A 17,463-nucleotide genomic window follows, 5' to 3' on the forward strand; every position below is an offset into this window, starting at 1 on the left:
ACCGTGCCTGGCCTTATTGGCTACTTGAATATCCTTTTTTGTGAAGTGTCCATTTAAGTAATTGGCCCGTTTTTCTTTCAGGTTGTCTGCCTCCCTTACTGGTTTCTAGGGATTCTTTATAATTTCTGTAATGAGTCCTTTTTTGATATGTGCATTTTGAGTGTTCCATCCTTTTTGTGGTGGCCTTTTCATTCTCTTCATGGTGTCTGTAGATGAACAGATGTTTTATTATTTATTTTTTGGGGAGATAGTATCTCGCTCTGTCACCCAGGCTGGAGTGCAGGGGCATGATCTCGGCTCACTGCAGCCTCGAACTCCTGGGCTCAAGCGACCCTCCTGCCTCAGCCTCCTGAGTAGCTGGACTACAGGCGTGCGCCACTACAACTGGCTTAGATGTTTTAATTTTTTTTTTTTTTCTTGAGACAGAGTTTCGCTCTGGTTGCCCAGGCTGGAGTATAGTGGCGCAATCTTGGCTCACCACAACCTCTGCCTCATGAGTTCAAGCGATTCTCCTGCCTCAGCCTCCCAAGGAGCTGGGATTACAGGCTTGAGCCACCACACCTGGCTAATTTTTGTATTTTTAGTAGAGACTCAGGGCACGCCCCGGGGACCCGCACCGTGTACAGACAGACTCAGGGCACGCCCTGGGGAGCCGCACCGTGTACAGACAGACTCAGGGCACGCCCCAGGGACCTGCACCGTGTACAGACAGACTCAGGGCCTGCCCCGGGGAGCCTCACCGTGTACAGACAGACTCAGGGCACGCCCCGGGGAGCCTCACCGTGTACAGACAGACTCAGGGCACGCCCCGGGGAGCCGCACCGTATACAGACAGACTCAGGGCACACCCCGGGGACCTGCACAGTGTGCAGACACATGTGTTCTCTGGTCCTATAACACGCTCTAACACTTTAACAAATACGAGAAATGGAAACTTTATTCAGGGTCCCCCTGCGTCTCCCCTGCAGACATGGTGGAGCTGCTGCTGCTGCAGAACGCACAGGTGCACCAGTTGGTCCTGCAGAACTGGATGCTCAAGGCCCTGCCCCCAGCCCTGCAGGTAGGCTCAGCCCTGAGCAGACCCTGAGGCCAAGGAAACGGGGCCCGGGTGGTTTTTCCTCTGGAAATTTCTGCATCTGTGTAGCTCTGAAAGGGCATTCCTGGCTCAGGTCTGCAGTCTGGCTGTGAAGACTCCATCCCCATCAAGTCCCAGCCCAGATGAGGAATGGGTTGCACAATTTGGGGCGGGGGAGGAGCCTCCTCTGGGAGACCCCGCCATCCTGCCTATCACATGGGACCCAGCCCCAGTTAGGAACAGGGCAGGAGTGGAGGTGGGGAGCAGCCTGGGCCGCATCTTGAGCGGCAGATGCGTCTGTGGCAGGACCCGTCACATGTGCCCCCGGGGGTCCCACGAGCTGCCAGGCCAAGGCTGCCTGCCGTGCACCACCACCATCACCACCATGCTGTGTGGCCACCTGGGGCCGACACTGTCCTCCAGCCCGCCCCCAGCCTGTGGATGCCCGGCCCACCCTGAGTGTGAGTCACAGAGACCCTGGCCAGGGCACCCTCCACCCCAGGCTTCCTCAGGGCTGTGGGCTGTGGGGACCATGGAAAGGAGCAGGGAGAGACCCTACCGCCACCCGGAGTGGCTACGCGAGTGTGGATTGCAGGCCCTCCTGGGGAAGCTGGGCAGGCTCGCTTTCCGGCCACGGGGCCATTCCAGGGGGCATCCCTTGCTCTGGGCCCCTGCAGTGAGGGGCCTGTGAACCCCACGGGCAGCAGCCCCTCCCAGGGACCCCTGCTTTCCTGTAGGGCGGCGCCAGCCCACCTGGGAGCCTCAGGTCCCCCTCTTCCATCACGGAGGGAAAGTTGAGGCCGTGGACGCCACCAGCCTGACGATCCTGAAGTAAAGATTTCATCCAGAAAGAGTTTAAGAAAATCTCAGCTCAGGAGCCAGAATAGAAAAATCAATAGCTTTAGCCACATGGAAGTGTGAACATCCTGATGGGGAAAATACCACACAAAAAAATACAAAGTCGAATTTAATAATTAGGGACACCTGTTTGCCACAGCTGTGGAACAGACTCCCACTAAAGAAGTAGGGGTGCATGGCTCATGCCTGTGATCCCAGCACTTTAAGAGGCTGAGGCAGGAGGATCACTTGAGCTCAGGAATTCGAGACCAGCCTGGGTTATATAGCAAGACCCCATCTCTACAAAAAATAAATTAAAAAAACTAGCCAGGTGTGGTGATATGCGCCGGTGATCTCAGCAGCTCTGGGGGCTGAGGTGGGAGGATTGCTTGAGCCCAGGAGTTAGAAGCTGCAGTGAGCTGTGATGGAACCACTGCACTATAGCCTGGACCACAGAGCAGGCCCCTGTCTCAAAAAATAAAAAAGTGAAAGAAGCAAGCTGTGTATGACGTGATCCCTTTTGAGTTAAAAAAAAAAAAACAAACAAAAAAGGGAGAGTGCCGACGCTATGAATGCAGAAATCTCTACATGCTGGTTTGCATCCTGTAAAGCAAAGGTGAGTGCTGGGCAGTGGAAGGGCAGCTCACTCTCCTCAGTTCAGTTTCCTTCTGTGCTATGGGGTTTCTTACCAGGTGGATGGCTACCTTGACTATTTCTTTTTTTTTTTTTTTTTTTTTTTTTGAGACGGAGTCTTTCTCTGTCCCCCAGGCTGGAGTGCGGTGGCGCGATCTCGGCTCACCGCAACCTCCACCTCCTGGGTTCACGCCATTCTCCTGCCTCAGCCTCCCGAGTAGCTGGGACCACAGGCGCCCACCAACACGCCCAGCTAATTTTTTTTTGTATTTTTTAGTAGAGACGGGGTTTCACCGTGTTAGCCAGGATGGTCTCGATCTCCTGACCTTGTGATCCACCCACCTGGGCCTCCCATAGTGCTGGGATTACAGGCTTGAGCCACCGCGCCCGGCCTACCTTGACTATTTCTTTTCGTTACTTTTTTTTTGGTGCAATTATGTTTCTTTGCTCTTTTAACGTTATTTAAATATTTTTAAGTAGTATACATAAACTTTCATTCACCCCCTATTAGGACAGATTCTTTCATTCCTGAAGTTCTGCACGAGGAGGAACCCTGTCCCAGTGCTTCCATCCTTGAAAATTTGCAGGTAGGAGACAGGATGACCAGACAGTTGCCACTGAGCTGCAGGGGCCTCTGCTCTGGCTGACCTGGCCTCAGAGCTCCCCAGGGAGAGCCATGTGGTGCTCACATGGATGGACAGGTGTGAACACCGAAGGGCCCAGTGCAGCTACTGGCAGTAACACTCACTTCTCTCAGAACCATCTTTTCGTGCCTCTTGAAGGTGATTCCAGAGACTCTGTGCTCTCGTTAAAAGCTCAAACTAAAGCTCTGACTCCATTTCCTCTTTTCACGGTGACTTTCTAGCATGGCATTTCTCTCTCCTTCTATTACAGTTTTTTTTTTTTTTTTTGAGATGGAGTCTCGCTCTGTTGCCCAGGCTGGAGTGCAGTGGCGCAATCTCGGCTCACTGCAAGCTCCGCCTCCCGGGTTCACGCCATTCTTCTGCCTCAGCCTCTCCGAGCAGCTGGGACTACAGGTGCCCGCCACCACGCCCGGCTAATTTTTTTGTATTTTTGGTAGAGACGGGGTTTCACCGTGGTCTCCATCTCCTGACCTCGTGATCTGCCCGCCTTGGCCTCCCAAAGTGCTGGGATTACAAGCGTGAGCCACCGCGTCCGGCCAGTTTTTTTTTTTTTGAGACAGAGTTTTGCTCTTGTCGCCCAGGCTGGAGTGCAGTGGCGCGATCTCGGCGCACTGCGAGCTCTGCCTCCCAGGTTCATAGCATTCTCCTGCCTCAGCCTCCCGAGTAGCTGGGACTACAGGTGCCCGCCACCACGCCCGGCTAATTTTTTGCATTTTTTGTAGAGACGGGGTTTCACCATGTTAGCCAGGATGGTCTCGATTTCCTGACCTCGTGATCCACCTGCCTCGGCCTCCCAAAGTGCTGGGATTACAGGCGTGCACCACTGCGCCCGGCCTATTAAATATTTCTCAACAGAATATTTCGTACAACAGAGGGAAGAAATGTCACAGGAAGTGGTGGTCTTTGGATGGCCTGGTCTTGCTGGGTTCACGGGGATGAAAGGCTCTGGCATCCAGAGTGTCTGGTTAGGGCACAGCTGGGCTGACTTAGCCTTGACTGGCCTGCAGGAGGGGTGGGGTCACACCCGAGGGTGGGGCAGGGGATGAGCTCACCCCATACACAGTCCCCCTTGGTCCACCTTGGTCCCCGTGGGTAGGCTGAAGAGCTCAGAGCAGGCCCTGAAAGTGGGGTTGGGCTGCTTGGCAGGGGTTTTGGGGTCTGGGTGCCTGGTACCTGGTAGTTCGGAGTGGGGGCTTCTCATGGCCACACCTCCTTGCCTGTGGTCAGGAGAGCAGGGGGGGTGGTAGGTGGGGGCTCAGGGTACATTGTGCACACCTGTACACCTGATAAGGTGGGTGACACTCACTGAGAGAGGTTGAAGATGACCCAGGGACCACGGCAGCACATACGCATGGGTCTGAGCCTCCACGGGGTTGGCAGATCTGCAGATTTAATGCAACTCCAGTCAAGATTCCACATTCTTCCTGGCACGTGAGGAGCTGAATCTGGAACCACACAGAACGTGAAGGGCCAGGTGACTCCGGGAGCAGAAGGATGAGGACAGACCTGCTCTGACGACACTCTGGCTTGCAAGAGGGTCCAGAATCAGGGCAGTGTGGCTGGGGACAGGCTGGGCAGCGGTGACCCGTGAGCCCCCCCTCCTAACTACCAGGTTCCTAGAGCAGGACACTACCCTGCACGGGCAACAGGTGATGCTGCTGCTGCCTGGGCCATGGGCAGCTCTTCCTCAGATTCAGGTCAGAAGGGCATTTGCTCACATTTCCTAAAGAAAGAAAGGGTTGGGGCCAGGTACAGTGGCTCACACCTATAATGTCAGCACTTTGGGAGCCCTAGGTGGATCAATCACTTGAGGTCAGGAATTTGAGACCTGCCTGGCCAACATGGTGAAACCCTGTCTCTACTAAAATATACAAAAATTAGCCAGGTGTGGTAGCACACACCTGTAGTACAAGCTACCTGGGAGGCTGAGGCAGGAGAATCACTCCAAAAAAAAAAAAGAAATACAGGAATGGGCTGGGCGCGGTGTGGTGGCTCACACCTGTGATCCCAGCACTTTGGGAGGCTGAGGCGGGCAGATTACTTAAGGTCAGGAGTTCAAGCACAGCCTGGTCAACACAGCGAAACCCTGTCTCTACAAAAACAAAAATTAGCTGGGCGTAGAGTGGTGCGCACTTGTAGTCCCAGCTGCTCGGGAGGCTGAGGCAGGAGAATGGCTTGAGCCCAGGAAACGGAGGTTACAGTGAGCCGAGATTGCACCACTGCACTCCAGCCTAGGCAACAGAGCGAGACTCTACCTCAAAAAAACAAAACGGCCCGGGCATGGTGGCTCACATCTATAATCCCAGCACTTTGGGAGGCCAAGGTGGGCGGATCACGAGGTCAGGAGATGGAGACCATCCTGGCTAACATGGTGAAACCCCGTTTCTACTAAAAATACAAAAAATTAGCCAGACATGGTGGCGGGTGCCTGTAGTCCCAGCTACTAGGGAGGCTGAGGCAGGAGAACAGCGTGAACCTGGGAGGCAGAAGTTGCAGTCAGCCGAAATCATGCCACTGCACTCCAGCCTGGGCAACAAAGCGAGACTGTCTCCAAAATAAAACAAAACAAAAAAAACAGAACAGGGTCATGTTCAATAATACATATAAATACTTCCAACCAATAATACCTCCAAATCAAAAAAAGGAAAAACCAATATAAAGGGTAGAAGACACAAGCAGTCCCTTACAGCAGAGGGGATGAAGAGAGAGGCTGGGCGCAGTGGCTCATGCCTGTAATCCCAGCACTTTGGAGGCTAAGGCCGGTGGATCCTGAGGTCAGGAGATGGAGACCATCCTGGCCAACATGGTGAAACCCTGTCTCTGCTAAAAATAAAAAAAAATAAAAATAATAAAAATTAGCTGGGCATGGTGGTACACGCCTGTAGTCCCAGCTACTCGGGAGGCTGAGACAGGAGAATGGCTTGAACCCGGGAGGCGGAGGTTGCAGTCAGCCGAAATCATGCCACTGCACTCCAGCCTGGGCCACAGAGCGAGACTACGTCTCAAAAAAAAAAAAAGATGAAGACAGAGACTCACTGATGGTGGGGACACAGGGCAGCCCCAGTGCACATCACAGACCCTGTCCAAGAGAGGGCTGGGACCACCCAGGCTGGGTCTGGGCCCCAGGGTCACTGGCTGGGGGCACTAGTGGCCCAGCCCTGCAGTAGTTTCTGGGCACTACCCAGTAAAGCCAGATCCCCACGTCCTCAGCCCCCAGGAATTCCCAAGAAGCCCTGAGCGCCCCAGGATGTGAACAGAGGCTCCTGGGGCTTGGTTCTAACAGCAAACAAGAACCTCCAAAATCCCACCCACGGCTGGCAGGTCTCCAGGCCCCTCAGTCTCTTTTAAGGGCTCTTGAATGTGATTCCCGACTGTGTACTCTTGTTAAAAGCTTGGATTGGCCGGGCGCGGTGGCTCACGCCTGTAATCCCAGCACTTTGGGAGGCGGAGGCGGGCGGATCACGAGGTCAGGAGATCGAGACCATCCTGGCTAACATGGTGAAACCCCGTCTCTACTAAAAATACAAGAAATTAGCCGGGCGTGGTGGCGGGCGCCTGTAGTCCCAGCTACTCGGGAGGCTGAGGCAGGAGAATGGCGTGAACCCGAGAGGCGGAGCTTGCAGTGAGCCGAGATCGCACCACTGCACTCCAGCCTGGGCGACAGAGTGAGACTCTGTCTCAAAGAAAAAAAAAAAAGCTTGGATTAAAGCTGACTCCATTTTCTATTTTCACGAGTACTTTTTCGACATTAAGCTATGTTTCACAGTAAACAGAACGCTCTCCATCGAAGGGCGCGGTGGTGCAGCGACTTCAGGAACAGACGGGCCTGGCCCGTGTTCCCAAGGGGACAAGTCCAGGCTAAGACAGGACGCAAGTCCAGTGGGAAGACATTTTCATGTCCCTAAATCATTTCATAGGACAAACAGATGATCAGAATTGTAGTAGCCCCAGGTTTTAGGGCTCACGAAGGTCTCTGAGGTGCTGCTCGGAGGCCTTGCCGTGGCCCTGGCTAGAGCAGTGTCCGTGGCCCGGAGGCTCCGGGAACCAGCGCCTTCGCGATGCGCTGCCCTGATGAAGACGCGTGCACTGGCGCTGAAACTTCAGGGTTTACTCGAATAAGGAGATAAAGCAGGAAATACTGACGCAAGCCTTTTCTACGGTAGGACGGGCTGCGGCACCCAAGCCCCTCGAGCCCCTTTCTCTACGGGGGCGCAGGCTCCAGGCAGGGACCCCCGGGAAGGGCGCAGGCTCGGGGCAGCGACCCCCTTGCAGGGCGAGAGGCGAGCGCTGCGCGGTGCTCCCGGGCGGGGGCCACGCGTTCCCTGAACTCCAGACGCCCTCTCGATGCCACGGCTCGGAACCGTTTTATTTACAATAATGAAAAATACCCGATGTGCCGTGAAGGAAATGAGAAGAGGTTCCCCTCGTACATTCATTCGTTATTTATTTGTGTGCAACCCCCGCTCCCCGCAGCCTCCACCCCTCCCCGGTCCCGCTTTCAGAAGGAACGCGGCCCTCAGCTCCCTCCGAAGAGGCCCCAGGTCAGGGGCTGCAGCCAGGTCCCCGTGCGTCGGCCCAGCTCGTCCAGCACCGCCTTCTCCTTCTGGAACATCTGGAAGGAAGGAAGCGCGCTGGTCCTCCCCAGGGAAGGGGTCCGCGCCCCACTCTCAGGGGTCGCCTCCTCGGGACGCCCCTCCCACAGGGTTTGGGGGAACCCGGCCGCCCGCGCGGCTCTAGCTCAGGCCAAAGGGCGGGATCCGGCTCCTGGCACCTTCACCAGAACCTGAGCTCAGCGAGTGCAGGAACCGCCACAGGCTGGGAGAATAAGGGGGCCTCGGCAGGGGAAGGGGAGAAAGGGAGGGGGGCACGGGAGGGGGGAGGGGGGCACGGGAGGGGGAGGGGAGGAGGGCTCACTGCAACCTCCGCCTCCTGGGTTCAAGCCATTCTCCTGCCTCAGCCTCCCTTGTAGCTGGGATTACAGGCTCCCACCACCACGCCCGGCTAATTTTTGTATTTTTAGTAGAGACGGGGTTTCACCATGTTGGCCAGACTGATCTTGAACTCCTGACCTCAAGTGATCCACCGTCCTCGGCCTCCCAAAGTGCTGGGATTACAGGCGTGAGCCACTGCGCCTGGCCAACTTTTTTTCTTTTTGAGACGGACTTTCACTCTTGTTGCCCAGGCTGGAGTGCAATGACGCGATCTCTCGGCTAACCACAACCTCCGCCTCCTGGGTTCAAGCGATTCTCCTGCCTCAGCCTGCTGAGTAACTGGGATTACAGGGCATGCACCACCAGGCCCAGCTAATTTTGTATTTTTAGTAGAGACAGGGTTTCTCCATGTTGGTCAGGCTGGTGGCGAACTCCCAACCTCAGTTGATCCGCCCACCTCGGCCTCCCAAAGTGCTGGGATTACAGGCGTGAGCCACTGCGCCCGGCCAAACTTTTTATTTCTTTAATGAAAAAGGTTTTTCATGACTCAGAGAAGCAGTGTGCTCGCCAACACAGGATTGTGTGCGTGTTAACTACGTGGACCACTGCTCACGTGGGCCTCCACAGAGGGAGCGGGTGGGTCTGGAGGAAACCAACCCGGAACTCACTTCAGGCAGAGCTCCCGCCTCCGCCCTGGGTCTGGCCTAGTCTCTAGCTGATTGGACCTTTCTGACCAAGCGCCACTTGCTAGTGTCAGCTGTGGCTCTCGGCCTCTGCACTCAGACCGCTTTCCTTAGTGAACACATTCAGCTGTAAGTATCTGGGGAGCCGGATGTTGAAAGCAAACATCTGTGTCATTTTTACAAGGGCAGGTCTGAGGTCCAGTTCCTGTGGGGGCAGTCAGGATGGAGGGTGGGGGCTGGCAGGGGCCTGGGGGAGCCTCCTTCCCCCACGCACCCCTTCGGTAGCGGGATGGATGGGCCCCTTACCTGCTGCCACTCTGCCTCCGAGCTGTGTGTGAAGCCCAGCAAGTGACAGAGTCCGTGGGTGGCCGTCACCTGTCAGAATAATTTTAAACCGGCTCAGAGGATGACCCCACAGGAACCTGCCCCTTCAGGGACACCCCAGGGCCACAGGCTGCTCTTGGTATGTGGCTGCAGGACCCCAGGGTTGCTATGAGACCCCTGGGCAGGAATTACAGGAACTCAGCTTCAGTTCCCTTCCATCTAAAATGGAAAGCAAGCAAGCCCCTTTCAGACTCTTTAGTCAATGTGGATTGCTGTCTGGACCAGCACTGTGCTGGGGAGGGGCCCCCAGGATGGAACTGTCCAGCTGCAGGAGCAATGGGCAAGGGGGGGTGGATTATGTAGAAGTGAGGAGGGGTGGGTGCCACGGGGTGGGGGTGCAGTGGGGCACCGGCCAGGGGTGGCCTCCCTGCCCTAAGAAGGACGAGGCAAGGGCACAGCCCACACCCCAGGCCCAACCCCCAGTCAGAGGATGGGGCCTCCAGTGGCCCCTGATTTTACTGAACACTCTGGGTAGAGCTTTGGTGCACAGGCAGCACAGGGAGTGGAGGAGAGGTATGAAGGCAGAGGCAGAGGGAGGTGCAGCTGCTGGTGAGTCAGGAAGACCCACAGTCGCCATGTCTCCCTGGAGACAGGGCTGGATTAAAGCCCACAGGGGAGGGGCGTCCAGATGGAGCTCAGAGCTGAGGGAAGAGGAGGAGGAGGAGGAAGAGGAGGGAGGGCCTGTGGACCCTGAGCAGGCACAGCACCAAGGGGGTTTATGGAGCCACAGGGGCCATAGGGGTAACACTCCCCTGGGGTTTGGGGGGAGGGAGGAGGGAGGTCTGGGAGGTGGGTATCCTTGGGGCTGGCGTGAGGTGCCTGGAGACACGGAGGACAAGGCGGGGTAGATGGAGAGTGCAACTGAGAGCCAGCCCTGAGCAGAGCTGGCCTGGCCTGTGGCTATGAGGATGGGGTCCTGGGGTGGTGGGCTGGTCCTCCCCTCAGGGTAATAGGGAGCCCCACGGAGAGGGCTCTCGGCCCGAGGAAGAAATGCCAGGGGCAGACCAGGGAACAGAATCTTAGGAGGTCTGGGGAAAATGGAAGCAGATGTCCACATCCCCTCAACAGCTGCTGGCCACAGAGATCCCAGGGCCGAATCTCAGGCTGGGCCACTTCCTGTCACTCTCAGAAACTCCCTCTTCCCCAGCAGGGTGTGCATGGTGGGCAAGTCCCACCCAGGTCTGGAGGGAGCAGTTGGGGCCCAGGTTCCTGTGTGGCCGTCCCACCCTTTCACACTGGGTCTGGCTGGGAAGCTCTGCCTCAAGCCACACGGATGCACTTGGGTCCACAAGGACGATTCAGGGCATGGCTGCTCAGCCAAAGGAGGCCAAGTTAAGTGTGATTCACTCATACATGGCTTTTCAGAATACTTTTCCTTTTTTTTTTTTTGGCATCAAGCTGCTGAAACCACCTGTGCAAAGATGATGACAGTGAGAGAAGTCCGGCATGGCTGACTCCACTCAGTCCTGGGCACAGGTCAGGCTAACCACGGGAGGAATTTAATCTAGAGTTTAACTTTAAATCAAGAATAGTAATCATCCCTCCCTAAAACGAATCCCCTCCTTGCTCAGGACCGAAACCCCCTCTGTAAAGCTTGTGAAGGGCCACAAGATTAGGATGATGGAAGGGGCCTGAATTCTGCTCAGATGTAGGTGTCCTGAGGAGAACCAGCCAGCAGGCCTTGCTTCTTCCCCAGCTTGCCTTGCTGTAATTCCTTGCTGCTCAGGACTCATGCAGCCAGAGGTCATGAGATTTGTGACTGCCCCAACTGCTCCCCAATAAGATAACATCAACAGTAGAACCTAAGAACAGTCTTGTGGGATGTTTTTCAGACTTTTGAGTTCTGGCAACCTACAGACTCCACCTGGACCTGAGACTCGTTACTCAGCTGATCCTGTGGCTCCACCCAGAGGTGGACTCAGGGGACAAATATCATTTACACCCTATAGTCCATCTGCAACCAATCAGCAGCATGCATTCCCTAGTCCCTGCCTGCCAAATTGCCCATAAAAACCCTAGTCTCTGAGTTCTCTGGGAGATTGATTTGAATAATAACTCCAGTCTTTCTGCTTGGCTAGCTCTGTGTTAAACTCTTTCTCTACTGCAATACCACAGTCGCAGTGAATTGGTTTTGTCTGTGCAGTGGGCAGGAAGAACCCATTGGCGGATTACACTGAGGAGAAACAGATTGGAAGGTGGTGGAGGCTCCAACCTCTGTACTTCTGGCAGCTCAGAAAGAAGCTGATCCAGCAGGTCTGTGTTAGCTCAACAGTCTGCTCTACTCCAGAGATAAAAGCTGAGAAGGCTTCTCTGGGAGCTTCTGTGTTTTCACAGCATGTTCTCTCCCTCCTTCAACTGTGGCATGAGGCATGCAGTCCCTACCCAGCCTGGGTGCTCCTCACACCCTGCTTACAGGTTCTTCCCCCAGTAGCCCTTACGGTACCCACGTTCACACATGGATGCAGGGTTGTGATCTTGACCCCTTTGCAAGGCCCATGTTCCCTGAGCCGAGTTGTATGATTTCAGCATCCCCGCTTACCGTCAGGACGTCATTGTAATCTTCATTTTCTTTACACTGATGGAAGATATACTCCACTCCTAGGAAAATGTCTCCCAAATTGTAGTCATCTGCAAAATCAGGCTGGGGAAATTCACCTGCTTTCAGATGCTAAAAAATGAGGAAATGCAGACTTAGAGAACAGGAATCGTAACCCAACCACAGGTTGACAGGTTTCATCCTGGTTATTCCCAAGGCAAATAAGCACTTGATCTCTGACCAAATCAGTTTTTTTTTTTTTTTTTTGAGACGGAGTTTCACTCTTGTTGCCCAGGCTGCAGTGGAATGGCACGATCTCGGCTCACTGCAACCTCTGCCTCCCGGGTTCAAGCAATTCCCCTGTCTCAGCCTCCTGAGTAGCTGGGATTACAGGTGCATGCCACCGTGCCCAGCTAATTTTTGTATTTCTTTCTTTTTTTTTTTTTTTTGAGACAGAGTTTCGCTCTTGTTGCCAAGGCTGGAGTGTCCGCCTCCCAGGTTCAAGTGATTCTCCTGCCTCAGCCTCCCAAGTAGCTGGGACTACAGGCATGCACCACCACGTCCGGCTAATTTTGTATTTTTAGTAGAGACTGGGTTTCTCCATGTTGGTCAGGCTGGTCTCAAACTCCCAACCTCAGGTGATCCACCCGCCTTGGCCTCACAAAGTGCTGGGATTACAGGCGTAAGCCACCGCACCTGGCCTAGTTTTTGTATTTTTTAGTAGAGATGGGGTTTCATCACATGGGTCAGGCTGGTCTCGAATTCCTGACCTCAGGTGATCTGCCTGCCTCGGCCTCCCAGAGTGCTGGGATTACAGGTGTGAGCCACCGCACCAGCCACCCAAATCACTCTTAAGCTGCATGTCTAAGGCCAGGGTAGCAGCTGGGCCTGTGCTGGGTGGGTTGCCCAGCCAACTGTACACAAGTGCCCTAAATTGTTTCCATTGTGAAAATTGTCAGAATAGCCAGGCGTGGTGGCTCACACCTGTAATCCCAGCACTTTGGGAGGCCGAGGCGGGCAGATCAAGAGGTCAGGGGTTTGACACCAGCCTGACCAACATGGTGAAACCCCATCTCTACTAAAAATACAAAAATTAGCCAGGTGTGATGACACATGCCTGTAACCCCAGCTACTCGGGAGGCTGAGGCAGGAGAATCGCTTGAACCTGGGAGGTGGAGGTTGCAGTGAGCCCCTAGACTGCGCCATTGCACTCCAGCCTGGCTGACAGAGCAAGACTCCGTCTCAAAAAAAAAAGGAAGTTGTCAGAATAAAAATGGAGCCATCAGGGTTATACAAACAAACCAAAAAACCTGACAAATAGAGCTGGGGAAAGCTATGAAGAGAGGATTCTCATACTTTCATGCCTGATAACAAAAACTGTCAATAAAGATGGCAAAAACTGCAACAAAGGCTCTGACAACCTTACACACACACACAAAACTGCAACCTTGCACAAAAGCTCTGACAACCTTACACACACACACAAAACTGCAACCTTGGCCGGGCGCGGTGGCTCACGCTTGTAATCCCAGCACTTTGGGAGGCCGAGGCGGGCGGATCACGAGGTCAGGAGATCGAGACCACGGTGAAACCCCGTCTCTACTAAAAATACAAAAAAAAAAATTAGCCGGGCGTGGTGGCGGGTGCCTGTAGTCCCAGCTAGTCGGAGAGGCTGAGGCAGGAGAATGGCGTGAACCCGGGAGGCGGAGCTTGCAGTGAGCCGAGATTGAGCCACTGCACTCCAGCCTGGGCGACAGAGCGAGACTCCGTCTCAAAAAAAAAAAAAAACAAACAAACTGCAACCTTGCACAAAGGCTCTGACAACCTTACACACACACACAAAACTGCAACCTTGCACAAAGGCCCTGACAACCTTACACATACAAAACTGCAACCTTGCGCAAAGACTCTGACAACCTTACACACAAACTGCAACCTTGCACAAAGGCTCTGACAACCTTAAACACACACACAAAACTGCAACCTTGCACAAAGGCTACAACAACCTTACACACACACACACACACAAAACTGCAATCTTGCGCAAAGGCTCTGACAACCTTAAACACACAAAACTGCAACCTTGCACAAAGGCTACAACAACCTTACACACACACACACACAAAACTGCAACCTTGTCTAAAAAAAAAAAAAAAAAAAAAAAACTGCAACCTTGCACAAAGGCTCTGACAACCTTACACACACACAGAAACTTCTGCAAGTATAATCTGCCTAGCAACTGCCTGTCTAACCTTGGATGGACATTAACCTTGTTATTGATCTTTGTAACCAAGGATCATTATCTCAAAACAATTATATTTTTTTCCTTTAAAAACCTTTGCCAGGCGGAGCTCAGTGGCTCACGCCTGTAATCCCAGCACTTTGGAAGGCAGAGGCGGGTAGATCACCTGAGGTCAGGAGTTCTAGACCAGCTTGGCCAACATGGTGAAACCCCGACCTTACTAAAAATAAAAAATAAAAAAAATCAGCCAGATGTGGTGGTGGGTGCCCGTAATCCCAGCTACTTGGGAGGCTGAAGGAGGAGAATCGCTTGGACCTGAGAGGTGGAGGTTGCAGTGAGCCGAGATTGTGCCATTGCACTCCAGCCTGGGTGACAGAGCAAGCCTCCGTCTCAAAAAAAAAAAAAAAAAAAAACTTTGCCTTCCTTTACCTCCCTGAATATGCACAGTCTACTATGGCACGTGGCATGTGTATTTTCACTGCAATGCTCTATCCCAAATAAACATCTTTTATCCCAAATAAACACCCTTTCCTTTAAAAGCCTGTTTGTTGTTTAGGTTAATATCACCTTGTCAAATGGCTTTTCATTTCTTTCATCCCTCCCAATGCAGAATCACACAGATCCACAACTTCTACAGAGTTAAATCATCACATGGACACGACTGTATATTCCTGTTCTTTCCACTTGATATTTTGTCCTGAAGAGTCTCACATTTTCCACATAAAGACTATAAAGACCAGTCCACTTAGTGAAGGACTGTTCACACTAAGCCAGTCACCTATGGCTGGATATTTAGGATGCTCCTTTTATTTTCCTATTACAGAAAACGGTAACTTTTTTTTTGAGACAGCGTGTCACTCTGCGGCCCAGGGCGGAGTGCAGAGGTGCAGTCTTGGCTCACTGCAGCCTCAGTTTCTTGAGCTTAGGCGATCCCCTCACCTCAGCCTCCTGAGTAGCTGGGACTACAGGTTTGCACACCACCATGCCCGGCTAATTGTTGTTTTTATTTTTTGTAGAAACAAGGTTTGACTATGTTGCCCAGACTGGTCTTGAACTCCTGGGCTCAAGCGATCCTCCCACCTTAGCTTCCCAAAGTGCTGGGATTATAGGCCCAGCCAATAAATTAACATTTTAATACATTTTTACATGATTCAGCATTTTATTTTCTTCTTCTTTTTTTTTTTTTTTTTCTTTTTGAGACGGAGTCTTGCTCTGTTGCCAGGCTGGAGTGCAGTGGTGCAATCTCAGCTCACTGCAACCTCCGACTCCCTGGTTCAAGAGATTTTCCTGCCTCAGCCTCCCGAGTAGCTGAGATTACACCACGCCCAGCTAACTTTTTTTGTATTTTTAGTAGAGACGGGGTTTCACCATGTTGGCCAGGATGGTCTTGAACTCCTGACATTGTGATCCACCCACCTCGGCCTCCCAAAGTGCTGGGATTACAGGCGTGAGCCACTGCGCCCGGCCTATTCTGTCTTTTGGTTTATTGTCTTGGGTGTGTCACTACAGGACTAAAGGATACGTGTGTTTGAAATGCTCTTGCAGTAGATTTGCCAAGTTGCTTTCCCAAAGGATTGCTCCAATTCCTGCTGCTACAATGTGGGAAGCCTTGAATGAAGTCATATACAGAATGTAGATAATAACCTGACTGCTATTACATCGAGTTTGTTGGAAATATTTACCCGTCTGTTTATTTTCAGTGTTGTTTTAATTTTTCCAGTGTGTACATATTCATTAATGAATCCCACTTAAAATTGCAAAAATATTGCAGAAGCACTTTGCTTGTCTCTTCTAATTCACTGAGAGCATTAGGAGGGGAAGGGGGTGGACGCTAGTCACCTTTTTCTTTTTTTTTTTTCCTGAGACAGAGTTTCGCTCTTCTTGCCCAGGCTGGAGTGCAATGGTGTGATCTCGGCTCACTGCAACCTCCATCTCTGGGGTTCAAGCGATTCTCCTGCCTCAGCCTCCCAGGTAGCTAGGATGATAGGTGCTCCCCCACACCACCACACCCAGCTAATTTTTTGTGTTTTTAGTAGAGGCAGGGTTTCACCATGTTGGCCAGGATGATCTCGAACTCCTGATCTCAGGTGATCCACCCGCCTCGGCTCCCAAAGTGCTGGGATTATGGGTATGAGCCATCGCGCTCAGCTGTCACCTTTCTTTTTCCTGCTGGCTTACCAGTGTAATTGTGGACTCTGGGTGACGGGCATCGATCAGTGCAGGCTGAATATACTGCTCTCTCTACTTTTGTGTATATTCGAAAATTTTCAAAATTAAAATTAAAAATTATGTCTGTAACATATATACTTATAGGCACCACGGAGCCTAGCCTACAATATAATTAATACGGGAAATTTAGGCCGGGCGGTGTGGCTCACGCCAGTAATCCCAACACTCTGGGAAGCCGAGGCAGGCAGATCACCTGAGATCAGGAGTTCAGGAGCAGCATGGCCAACATGCTAAAACCCCCGTCTCTACTAAAAATACTGGAAAAAAAAAAAATTAGCCAGGTGTGGTGGCCAGCATCTGTAGTCCCACCTACTGGGGAGGCTGAGGCAAAACAATCACTTGAACCAGGCAGGGAGGTTGCAGTGAGCTGAGATCGCACCACTGCACTCCAGCCTGGGTGACAGAGCAAGACTCCGTCTCAAAAAAAAAAAAAAGACAGGAAATTTACTCTGGGAAGGTGGGCTAGACAAGAAGAGGAACACTTTTTTTTTTTACCTCATGAAATGGAAAAGAAAGCACATCGGTTGGGACATTTCTATCTCTGTAGATTCTATTAATGTGCTGAATATTCTTGTTGTCAACACAGATGATCCCCACGTCAAATTTCTGCACTCCTAAAATCCTCCTTACAATCTCGATCTTACTGCGAAGTGGCGCTCTCCTGATGGGGATGACTCGCTGCAGATTTCTAATCACCAAACTCATTTCACGAAGAATAACCAGCCCTTTAAAAATGTTTGCAACGGAACCTGGGGTTAAAGTGTAAGAGAAGACCAATCAGTACAAGTGGTAATACAGTCTGTAAAAATACACATGCACACGCAATCAAATCACTTTATTTGGTGGAACTGATTGAAAATCTTAAGGGAATTTACATTTACCACAAGGAGGATGCAACAACGAGGGGCTATGGAAAGACGCCGCGGAATCAGGCCAGCACTCCAGGCGGGCGGAGCGGAAGGAGCGGTTCCCAGAGAAACGGGGCGGGTGGGCGGTGCGCGCAAGGCGAGGCGCAGGGAGGGGCGCGGCGGGGCGCGGGGAGGGACTGGAATGGGGGACGGACAGGAGCGGGGGACGGGTAAGCGTTGGGGGCCGGGTCCTCTGGGGTCTGGGGCGCCCGCAGACCCACGGGGGTGAATGCGACGCTCTCGCTTGGGAGACTAAAAACCCGCCCGGACGTACCGGTGTCGGGACCCGGCAAAGGGCGAGAGAGCTGGCGGACCCACCCGACCGGAAGCCCCGCCGCCGAGCGGGTTGGCGAGAGCGGAA

The 17,463-nt window shown here is 52.9% G+C and overlaps 3 protein-coding genes across 22 annotated transcripts in view; 2 read left to right on the forward strand and 1 right to left on the reverse strand.

Annotated features, from left to right (window-relative positions):
• The window catches only part of C5H21orf58 (chromosome 5 C21orf58 homolog), a 24,810-nt gene extending 22,400 nt beyond the window's left edge, over positions 1-2,410 (forward strand). For 8 of the 10 annotated variants that reach the window (XM_063640423.1, XM_063640424.1, XM_055280056.2 and 5 more), the window contains 2 exons: positions 969-1,060; positions 1,382-2,410. In XM_063640423.1, coding sequence (XP_063496493.1) covers positions 969-1,060; positions 1,382-1,534 — 245 coding nt within the window. In that variant the 3' untranslated portion in view covers positions 1,535-2,410. The remainder of the gene's footprint in view (positions 1-968; positions 1,061-1,381) is intronic. The other 2 variants (XM_055280053.2, XM_055280054.2) reach the window with 2 other exon arrangements.
• On the reverse strand, positions 1,882-17,463 carry YBEY (ybeY metalloendoribonuclease). 11 transcript variants are annotated; one of them, XM_055280061.2, is made up of 6 exons: positions 17,076-17,451; positions 16,690-16,943; positions 11,727-11,855; positions 9,110-9,178; positions 4,496-4,634; positions 1,882-2,001 (listed from the first exon to the last, which is right to left on the reverse strand). In XM_055280061.2, the coding sequence occupies exons 2-6, from the start codon at positions 16,897-16,899 to the stop codon at positions 1,931-1,933; spliced, it is 618 nt and encodes a 205-aa protein (XP_055136036.1). In that variant the 5' UTR covers positions 16,900-16,943; positions 17,076-17,451; the 3' UTR covers positions 1,882-1,930. The 11 variants fall into 11 exon arrangements, with proteins under 11 accessions (XP_055136036.1, XP_063496498.1, XP_055136037.1 ...); XM_063640428.1 differs by lacking the exon at positions 1,882-2,001 and adding an exon at positions 4,065-4,190; XM_055280062.2 differs by lacking the exons at positions 1,882-2,001; positions 4,496-4,634 and adding an exon at positions 7,614-7,801 and having other exon boundaries at positions 17,377-17,463.
• MCM3AP (minichromosome maintenance complex component 3 associated protein) overlaps positions 17,184-17,463 on the forward strand; it is a 51,271-nt gene continuing 50,991 nt past the window's right edge. Inside the window, exon 1 of the mRNA XM_055280035.2 lies at positions 17,184-17,272. The gene's annotated coding sequence lies outside the window, so the exon portion shown is untranslated. The remainder of the gene's footprint in view (positions 17,273-17,463) is intronic.

The sequence above is a fragment of the Symphalangus syndactylus genome, chromosome 5 (genome assembly GCF_028878055.3).
Source record: "Symphalangus syndactylus isolate Jambi chromosome 5, NHGRI_mSymSyn1-v2.1_pri, whole genome shotgun sequence".
NCBI classification, from domain to species: domain Eukaryota; kingdom Metazoa; phylum Chordata; class Mammalia; order Primates; family Hylobatidae; genus Symphalangus; species Symphalangus syndactylus.

Bases quoted from the DNA above. Each gene is read 5' to 3' on its own strand.
- YBEY (XM_063640428.1), bottom strand. From the start codon at position 16,899: ATGAGTTTGGTGATTAGAAATCTGCAGCGAGTCATCCCCATCAGGAGA. The intron at 11,856-16,689 runs GTAAAAAAAAAA...CTCATTTTTTAG, and splicing joins TTTCTTTTCCATTTCATGAG to CATCTGAAAGCAGGTGAATT. The intron at 9,179-11,726 runs GTAAGCGGGGAT...TTATTCTGACAG, and splicing joins ATTACAATGACGTCCTGACG to GTGACGGCCACCCACGGACT.